This window comes from Thermobia domestica, chromosome 5, assembly GCF_964235325.1.
Source record: "Thermobia domestica chromosome 5, izTheDome1.hap1.1, whole genome shotgun sequence".
In the NCBI taxonomy this organism is placed as follows: Eukaryota; Metazoa; Arthropoda; class Insecta; order Zygentoma; family Lepismatidae; genus Thermobia; species Thermobia domestica.
This window is the reverse complement of record NC_137458.1, coordinates 19,750,401-19,761,285: the sequence shown is the minus strand read 5'-3', so window position 1 is coordinate 19,761,285 and position 10,885 is coordinate 19,750,401. Positions and strand designations below refer to the sequence as shown.

The following is a 10,885-nucleotide window of genomic DNA, read 5'->3' as shown; positions in this document are numbered from 1 at the left end:
CCCCTCCCCCGCTCCTGACAAACTTTGAAATTACTCTACTGCAAGGGAGTGAAGACGAAACCATGAAAAGTTGTCCTCCCATCTACAGAGTCATAATTGGTGGGCACCAGGGGCGGATCCAGAGGGGGACGATCGGGGCGATCGCCCCCCCCCCAGAAGAGTAAAACTTTCTTATTTTTATATATAAATAAAACCCATTCCAAAATTTGGAGCCCTTAAAAGTAACAGTATGACAACCCACCGCCCCCCTCAGAAGTCGGTCCTGGATCCGCCCCTGGTGGGCACACCTGCGTTTTCGACTTCTTTGTGTTGATAGTTTAGAACTTCTATAACTTGAAGGTGAACCTAACGAATTCAGAAACCACATTAATCTTTTCTAAGTCATATGAAGTTCGGTTTGTTTGTAATATATTGAAGATTCTGATGGTTCAAAAGAGAATATGGTAGTCTAATGTCTCTTCCCAGAAAGAGAATGTAGTATATGTTTTACTCGCTAGATGCCAGAGCAAGGCGATATTTGATGCTAGTGACATCTGGTAGTTTTTCTCTGAACAAGAGCAGAGTATCAGGAACTCGAATCAGAGTGAAAGTGGTAGTGATAATAGAGCAAGAATCATACCCATAATTAAGGGGATTAAGGGTGCTAACAGGCACGTAGCCAAGGGGTGGGTCCGGAGCCCCCTTCGAAACCAGAAATGAAAAAATTAAGGGACGATGAAACAAAAAGAATTTATTGAAATTTCTAGAAAAGTTACAGAATTCTCAGAATTTCTGCTACTAGTAATGGAATTTCAAGCTTTCGAAAACATAGTGCCGTTCTGTAATAGTATGGACATTTTTTATCATTATTTTTCGTCATCGCTTCTCTGTAGTATCAAACATGTTATTTGAGAAACAGTTTTCTACTGCTCCTTTAACTTGTCATTTGGAAGGTAGTAGTTGACGTAATAATAAAAACAAAAAGTTATTTGGAAAGATATTTCTGTTAACATTTGAAAGGTACGGAGATATTGTAAAATATTTTACAATACATTATTAAATATGTACTTTTTACAATAGTGGATATGTAATATGTACTTTATTGAATATGTACTTTTTACAATAGAGGATATGTACTTTTTTATAATAGTTGAGGTCATAATGAAAGGAAAATTGTTATATTTGAATGAACAGAAGAGGGAACGTAGTTACTGTAAAAAAAAATCAATACTTTTTAATGTTCTTTTACTCGAGAGTTCTTCATAGTTTCTTATTAAAATACTTACTAACATATCCTCATTTTATTATTCTAACAAACCAATATATGTTGCCAGTAAAATAGTTTAGATTGATCTAGCCACTGGTGTGTAACCACAGTATCTCATGTACCTCCCCAATTACGAAATCCTAGATAAACGAACCAATATATGTTGCCAGTAAAGTAGTTTAGAATGATCGAGCCCCTGGGGTGATAACCACAGTATTTCATGTCACGTACCCCCCCCCTATTACGAAATCCTGGCTACGTGCCTGGTGCTGATCACGCAGAGTGGAGGGGGTTTACCATCTATTACCACCTTCAGCTTCCCCTGAAAGTTCCATTGTTTGTTAGGTGAACTAAAGTTAGCTTCTCCCAGGCAGTTTTCCGGAGGGTAGGCCTAAGTTAAGATAAATTATATTACTATTAAATACTGTACTACTTTTGTGTAGAGCACATCTTTTAGCAGTGTTCTAATGCGACCGCACCACATCATGATTTTTATCCCCCTGCAGACAAAATTTTCTCTGGAACAAAGTCTGCCCCTCCACCAAATAATTAACTCTTCCTGTCTCGGCGTTCCGGAAAAAATGAAATCTTTCAGTTTAACGTTCCACGATTCTGCCCTTTAGGCTAAAGGCAGGGGTGCCCACAAAGGGGGGCTATGACGCAAACTGCGTCATTGGGGGGTTAAAAATATATATAAATATGTTTGACAGGATGTAAAAATTAATCGAAAAGATTCTTTTAAAATGGAAGAACACCTACGGATAGACAATTGGGGGGTGCGTCATGGACATAAAGGGGGCACCACTGCTAAAGGAGACGATGATTAAAGCAAGTGAATTATGATGGAAGAATTGGTGGAATAAGAAAGTGGGAGGAAACGGGCGTACCCCGAGAAAATCCACGGACACGATGTTGTCTACCACAAACTTACTTAGCTAGGGATCAAACCAAAGACCTCCGCACCAGAGATAAACGCCCTACCACTGAGCCATCATGCCGGATTTACCACATCATTGCACGCTAGTCTATATTTACGGAACCGCCCTTCTAATCAAACAAAAGTTTTCAAATATATGTATGCTTCCCAAATTTGAATATGTTGTTGAAGTAGCCCATTTTCTTTTCATCTATATGTATTAAAATGAAAGCAGGGGTGGATCCAGGACCGACTTCTGGGGGAGCGGTGGGTTGCCATACTGCTACTTTTAAGGGCTCCAAACTTTGGGATGGGTTTTATTTTTATATATAAAATAAGAAAGTTTCCTCTTCTGGGGGGCGATCGCCCCCCCCTGGATCCGCCCCTGAATGAAAGTCACTATGTTTGTGATTGTGACTTAATAACTTTTGAACTACCCTACCAATCTCGATCAAATTTTCAACATAGATGAAGTTCGGGCGTAGAATGATTTTTATTATTTCAGTGTGACGGTGAAACTGTAGGGGGAAGATATATAAAAATTATCGAAAGTGACCGATATTAGTGTCAAATTTATAATTGTTGTAGTCCCTAAAATTGATTAGTGAGTTTTGGTGCCCATTATGTCCGAAATGAAACGTATTCTTCCCGTGCGAAGAACGAGCATTCTGCTAGTACATAAATAAAATGGTATATTTTGATCAGCTTTTAGACTTAGTTGTAAGTTACAACGACCAAATTGTAGTGGCTAAGTGCTTAATAACGCATAATATTAATATTATAAGAATATTATTATAATGCAGAAATATTTACGTGGGAAGTTTGTAGTACAAAAATGAATCCTTTTTTGTGAGATAGCCCTATAAGGAGGGGAAGAGGGAACAACATATTGCCCCTAGGCTATATGTCCCACCAGGCTAGAGGAGGCAAGGTAGCAGACACCTGCGCCGGACTTCCCTCTAGATACGTTGTATTGTGAGTTAATTTTGAGTTTAAAGTCCCGTTCAGCAGCGAGGCTATATGAGACGTGGACCTACTGATTAACGTGGAATCCAAACCACATGAGCTGCCGTCGGGAATTGAACCCGGATCTTCCACGCAAAAGGCGCGTACGCTAACCACTTAGCCACAAGGAGCTCGATGTTGTATTGTAGTGTAGATAATGTAATATAACAGGAAAATATAGCTGCTCCCCAAAAATTTCTCCCCTTGTACTTGCCCCTCAAGAAATTAAAACTGTCGTCACCACTATCCAGAAAAGTGCTCTTATCGGGATTGAATCTGAGACCAGGCACATTGAAAACGATCATAAACCACTTAACCACGAAGAAGCAAAGGAATCAATACGATTACTCTATCAGCATCGTTCTAGGAAATACATTCAACAAATTTAAACCTTTGTTAACTGGCAGGGTTAATTTTGTATTTTCCCTCATTTGCATGGATTTACTTTTAAGTGAGCTAATAAATAAATATAGTATTTTGTAAAATTGTACATTATATTTGTAGAGATCTCACTCGCAAACGCACTTACCAGTCAATTACGAAATCTCACGAACTTCCTGGAGATTGGAGGAGTAACATGGTGCCCACTGTGAAGAAGAAAGGTGTCAAGGTAATTGTTTTAGAATTTCAGTAAAAACCCAGGTAAACAACAGCTGTTTGAAGCTGTTGTCAGGGACGTACGCAGGAAGTGGGTCCTGGGGGTCCGGACCTACCCGAAATTTCGACTTTTGTGTAAATTTAGCTTAATTTTAGGGTCAATTTTAGAAAGTTTAGTATAAAATGCCCTCATATTGAGTTTGGACCCCCCGAAAAAAATTCCTGTGTACTCTACTGGCTGTTGTTCATAGCTTATAGAATTAATCTACAGGTAGCGTTAGTGTAAAACAAAGAAAAGCTATTAGAGTTATGAACTTAAAAATTTATTTATTTTTCAAAATCTAATTGTTTCAAAATTTGTAAAACTATGTTTTAATATCTAACAAGGGGAAAGATAGTCGGTGAACTGAACTCAAAAGCTCGCAGTGACCCATATACATGCGTCTACACACTGCAAAGTCCTTTCCTTCGTATGTTGGATATTCTCAATCAACTGAGTAAACTACACCTTTTTAAATGGCCCCTCAAAAATATTAATTAGTGTTAAGTCTGGAGACCGTGACGGCCAATCAACAGGTCTACGGCTACCGATCCGTGAATTCACGAACAATTAGCCCGCAATGAGGAAGAGTTCCATTCTGTTAAAACATTGCGAGAAAGTCACCAGCCTCATTTGACATGCTCAGAAACTAAATGAAATGTTTTTTTTTTTTTTTTTAAATTTAATGTCTCAGTGTTATACCCTTTAGATTAATGAAGACAAATGATTAATGAAAGTGAAATATTTTTGTGCACTTCCACTCTGAATCGAACCCGAGACCAGGTACACCAAAGGCGTACAAGCTAGCCACTAATCCAACGGGGAATACTTAACATGTTTAAGAACATGTCTTCTTTAAAAGTGTTTGTAATACTACGTCGTAAGAGTGCCTTCAACGAAAACTGGGGCGATTACAAATACCACACCACATCATGATCAAATTCTCTTCCTGAAATTTTCGAATGTCTGTCAATGAGAATTTTGTTTCTTAATCCAGTTTTATTTCTTAACCCATTAACATAAAATAACGTCCCGTAACTGAGCAAAACAATTCATTCGAAGTCAAAATGCTCATTGATGCTATCGCGTATCCACCTACAGAGTTGTAAGCGACTGTCAGATAATCCTCACTGAGATGTTACAGCATGTAGATAATGTATGGAAGCAATTTTTCCTTGTGCAGAATGCGACACACCCTCAATTGGCTTACGCCGTGTTCCACCGACAGACGTCGTGTATTTTTCGTTGGGCTCTTGAATGCAGCTGCTAACCGAATAATTGATGTTCTTTCTTCTGTGGCAGCCTTTGGTCACCCAGCACGCAGTTTGTCATACACTGTATTAGTCCATTTAAATCGTTGTGCTACAAGACCCATCCATAATTATGTATATGATGTTTGACTGACTGTATTGTAATTCTGGACAAAAAGTTTCGATATGGCAACACTGTGTGGTCTGAGAGAGATAACGGTCATTGGACTTAGAACCTTAGTGTTTGCCAGACAGTGCGAGAGCGGCTGAACGAAAAATTACCGAAGCGCTGGATCAGTTGACGTGGGTCTGTGGACTGGCCAGCTCGATCTCCCGATTTGAACCCATGTGACTTTTTCTTATGGGCCGTTTTAAAGGACAAAGTGTATCGGTATCAGGTACGTAATTTGGCCGAACTACGGGAAGCTATCACAGAAGAGTTCCACAAGGTACCAGTACGGGTCTGTTAAGCTACTTGTGATAACGTTACCCATCGTCTCCAGGCATGGATCGATTTGAATGATGGATTGGTTGACCATTGCATTGGGGAACAGAGATTAAAATTCTTGAAATGAAATGTATGAGAGTAACGTGTATGTGTTCAATACTATGTTCAAGTTATGTTGCTAGTTTCTTTACCGCAGTCTTTGAAACACCATATACATACTTATTGTGCAACATGTAATTTGGCATTGCGTTGTGCGTGATCAGCGACCTGCGTTAGTGCCTCACTCACTCAACTGTACATAGAGATTTGAAACGAGGAAAGAAGAAATTCTAGTGTAACCTGACTTTTGACTTACTCTATGCGTTAACTTTGATTTCCTCAAAATGGTCTAAAGTCCTCCACAGGCATATTTGAATTTAAAGTACACCCTGTTTCAAAAAGGATATACGTATTTCGAATGCATATATTTATTAAACTTTAAGATATACGAATATGAAATTTTACACACATATTTACGAACCTCTCAAGTTCAAATTACAGTTCAAAGTTCAAATTTACAGTTGTTCAATATGTCCTCCATCAGCGACACGAACAATATCACATTGATTCTCAAATTCATCCCATACTCGGGCAAGCATGTTCTGCGTCACTGATGTTATGGCAGTATGGATCCGGTTCTTCAACTCTTCCAGGTTCTGTGGGAGTGGTGGTACATAAACGTTGTCTTTAACGAAACCCCACAGGAAGAAGTCACAGGGTTTCAAATCCGGTGACCGTGGAGGCCAGCTGAGACATACTAAGTCGCCACCTCCTTGACGACCAATCCAACGGTTCGATAGAGTTTCATTTAGATATTTACGCACTTGGCGACTCCAGTGAAGGAGTGTCCCATCTTGTTGAAAAATGAAGTTGTCTTCATGCAGCTTCGGAAACAACCAATTTTATAACATAGTAAGATATTGCTGACTGTTAACCGTGTTTCCATTAAAGAAGAATGGACCGTAAACAGATGATCGGGATATCGCACAAAACACATTGACTTTGGGCGAATCAGGTACATGTTCAATGACTGCATGTGGGTTCTGTAGGCCCCAAATTCGAACATTTTGTTTGTTTACCTGAACACTAACATGGAAAGTCGCTTCATCACTGAACACGATGCGTTGTGCAAAAGTGTTATCATTGTCAATAGCATCCAGAATCTCGTTACAAAATGCCACACGTTTCCGTTTGTCATCAGGATGCAGAGCTTGTAACAGCTGTAACTTGTACGGCTTCATAACCAACCGACGTTTCAATACACGCCAAATTGTTGTTGTCGGCACATGTAACTCCTGAATGACACGACGAGTTGATTTTGAAGGACTACGTTGAAAAGCAGTTTGAATTCGTGCAACATTTTCTTCAGGAACACGAGGGTGGCCAGGACTCTTTCCTTTACATACACATCCTGTATCTACAAACTGTCGATACCATCTGCAAATGTTCCACCCATTCGGAGGATCAATTTGGTACCTCAAACTGAAACGTCTTTGTACTGTAATCACGGAATTGCACTTCGCAAACTCAAGAACACAAAGTGATTTCCGCTGCGGAGTAGCCATTTTAAACATATGACGGTTACCAAGCAAAACAGAAGACAACTGACATCTAGCGGCTATTAATATAAACTAGACTATGTATTCGTTTCTCCAATAGCCGAGCCGAGGCGCAGCGATCGATAGTTTGGGCAAAATAATTCTTCGTAATACGTATATTCTTTTTGAAATAGGGTGTACAGTAGTTTAATTATACAACTGGTTTGCATGAACTATAGCTGTCGTACAGATAGAAAACATAGTTAATATTTAAATTTATATGTTCCACTTATGTTAACCGATCTGCTGTAATCTTATTTCTTAATGCTATTATTTTACAGCGCATGGTACTTCAACGCCCTTCAGACGATGTCGACAGCGTCTCCAGCAGTAGAACAGAATCATCGATTGTGTTAAAGCCTTTGATTAATAACAAAATAATAAATAGCTCTATGAAAACAGGGACTAAACAACCATCGGGCTCAACCTTAAAAACGACGGACTCTTCGAAGAGCACCTCCCAAGTGAAGCTACAAGAACAACGCCAAGTAGACAAGATCTTGAAACAGAAAGCCTTAGACAGGGTACAAAGATACGAAGCCCAGCAACGGCTACTTCAGAGAACGAAGTGTAATCAAGATGTTAATGTTCGTGGCGCCACTAAGAAGCATCATCAAAGCGAGTCTATCGTTCCGCTAAATAGAAATATGAAATTGGGCAACCATTATGAAGTGAAGGAGAAATCGAGTGGCTTTCCAGCGCCTTTCTCCTACCTAAAACGAGAGTCGAAGGAAAGCAGATCCACATCGCCCAGTGACTCTACAAGAAGTCGTAGTGTGATTAATATGAAAACTTCGTCTAGCAGGAACAAGCAAGGACAGACTGGGCAACCATCGGTAGGTTCAAGCAGTCGGATGTCCCTCCCCAGGAAACTACCTCAAGCGAATGAGTCCACTTTGAATAGAACAAAGCAGACGAATTCTTCTACTAGGCCAATTCCACAAGACAATAGGACAAACAGGTCAGTATTATTTATATATATTACACGTTTTCTTGTTAATATGATTGAGTTAATTAGGAATAGTATAGAGAACCCATATACCCTAGGCACACTGGCTGTTGGACAGCAGTAGTTCATAGAATTGTAGTATAAATGGCATAACATGAAGCTAACTATAGTTTTCAAATAGACAGTATTTCCAAACGTTTCCGAATTGACACTAAATTACCACCTCACTGGAATAAGTCGTATATGGCACATAGTCATTTGAATCAGTCTCTGGGTGTTGAGATTCTATATTGCATGATAATGCTCCAGCCCACACAGCTGTTGTTGCCAAAGCTTGAGTGAAATACTGTGGCTTTGAGGAGATTCAGCACCCACCCTACAGCCCAAATTTAGCACTCCTGCCTTGCCAGCAACAGTCATGTAAACTGGAGCGTTGTTATGTGGTGTGTGAGCTTGGTATATATGATTGCCAAGGAGATTAATTTACTACTGCATAATCGATTAGAATATGTTTCACCATTCTAAATAACCCTGCTGTAGTTAGTTGTAAATTCTAGTGTTGACAAGGTTACCTACACGCTCGCACTCACTTACTGTGAGCTTCTTAGAAGGTAAGAGTGTCCTTGTCTCTTCAAACGTTCTACTTTCCTGACTTAGTCTTCAATAAGTATAGGTTAAGTTTGAAAACTTTACTCTAGAATCATGGCTAGGGGGTGTAATGACATTTTACTATTTCCTTTGCGCAATTTTGTTGGACAGTTTGGCTTCTTTGGAGTTCTTGAATTCATCTCTTTACGACAATTCTTAGAATTAGCAGTAACACCATTTTTCTCTTAGCTGGTATGCTAGGGACTTATAGCTGCTGGCTTCTTATTAAGCTTATGCTCTGGTTTTGACTTAGTTATAGGCCCTCTTCAAACAAAGAAGCGCTGAGTTTATCCAGATCAGGACCGTGCCGTGGAAAATCAGCGCCCGGGGCGAGAGTATACGACGGCGCCCCATACATATATTCCAAGCAATTTTTTCTATCTTTTCTCCTTTTTTATCCGGAATTTTTCGCCTCCTTACTTCGGCGCCCGGGGCCGTCGCCCCGCTCCCCCCCCACGGCACGGCCCTGATCCAGATTTACCTTTTTCCTTGGCTTGAACCAACAACACAGAAGAAACTGCATTCCTCAAGTATTCCTTGATCAATAGAACAAGCTTTTCAGCATCCACTTTGTATTGTTCTGAGAGATACCGGTATATTTCTTTATGGCTTGATATATTTCTTTATGGCTTATAGTGTATTTCTTCTCTCTCTTTCCAATTTTCTGATGGCATTGTTCGCGCTTTCTGGTGTTCTTCGCGCTTTCTAATAGGAAGGCGTTGGTTTTGTGTCTTTACGGAAGTCGGTATCAGGGCTATTGGTGCTAATGTCATGTAATAAACTCAATGATACTAAAATAATAGAAAAGTAATTTATGTAGATTTTTATTACTTATCCTATAGAACGTAAGACTCTAACATTTTTTTCTATTTTCCAGCTATTCATCATTAACAATGAAATCGAATCGCCCTGGTAATGATCAACTTTTAAAGAACACGAAGCAGGTAGCTCCTTCATTGGCGGACAGAAAATGGACAGCCTCGACTCGAAGCAGTGAGCAGTCCAATCTCTCTAGTAACTCGTCGTTAACCAAAGAACATAGTAGTCAAAGTATCAGCGGCATCAAATCATGGCGGAATAGTGGAACAACGAATCATCCAAGCAACACTCTATCATTAGATGCAATTAATCGACGACCCGTTAACAAAGTGCGTCCTCCAGGGTTGTCGGATCCGTTAAGCAAGAACTGGGGAACATGCAAAACGCAATTAATCGAAATGTACCAAAGATTACGAATGACTTCAAATCACCTAATGCAAAATAAAAGCTTACAAGTGCGTCCTCCATCGAAATTGGATCACATTTCTGAAAGCAAAACTAAGATGGGTGCTATGGACCTACTTCGGCATAAGGCATGTAAAGGCAATAATAATAATAACAAGCAGGACTTTCGAGCTTATAAAAGAACCAACGGAACATCTACAGACATCGAAGAGCTTGAAGAAATTCTTAAAAGTGCTAAAAATTTATCTTTCTTGCACAAGAAGCGAGAACTGCCCAATGGGACATTGCATCGTCTAGCGCCCTCTGCGAGGTCCATGCTTCCAACGATTGCCGAGCATTTGACGGCTTCCTCCAAGTCATCTAGAGACTTTATGAGGACGTGATAAAAACTTTATTTTTCTTCCCATTTGTTTTCAAAAAATAGTTTATTCTCTTCTTTTACTTAGAATTTTAATTTCATTTCTAGGAGGAAAAAAATGTTTACAAAAATCAATTGTGTTGTGACTCGTCTGAACCATACGTTTTGTGTCATGTGAACATGTCTCTTAGCATTTAGGTAATAAATTATTACTTTTTGTATAAATTCCTTATTCTAACTTCTTTATTGGTTAATTTTACTTTATCTTAGCGTGTAACGAACAAACAAACAAACAAAAACATAAAGACGAGATATACAAATTGATCGGTTTCATTGGGTTGAACAGAATTGTATGAATAGGGTAAGTCAGGTAGAGATGGGCCACTGGATGAGACAAACCAAGGCCATAATTTGTAAACTATCCACCAGAGTGCAGCATGAATATTGGTGTATTGTCATGGCGGATGTATGCTAGACATTGTGTGTTTTCCTTAAGGGTCTTCACTACACCGAAATTAAACTACCGCTAATTTTAGAGTTTTTCTGTAATATCTTCAAACCAAATAA

At 39.4% G+C, this 10,885-nt stretch overlaps 1 protein-coding gene across 2 annotated transcripts in view; it reads left to right on the top strand.

Moving 5' to 3' along the window:
• Positions 1 to 10,543, top strand: part of LOC145685770 (uncharacterized) — a 62,552-nt gene extending 52,009 nt beyond the window's left edge. For both annotated transcript variants that reach the window (XM_081758291.1, XM_081758292.1), the window contains 3 exons: positions 3,672 to 3,777; positions 7,421 to 8,100; positions 9,614 to 10,543. In XM_081758291.1, the coding sequence (XP_081614417.1) occupies positions 3,672 to 3,777; positions 7,421 to 8,100; positions 9,614 to 10,343 (1,516 nt within the window). In that variant the 3' untranslated portion in view covers positions 10,344 to 10,543. The remainder of the gene's footprint in view (positions 1 to 3,671; positions 3,778 to 7,420; positions 8,101 to 9,613) is intronic.
• Positions 10,544 to 10,885: the final 342 nt, after the last annotated feature.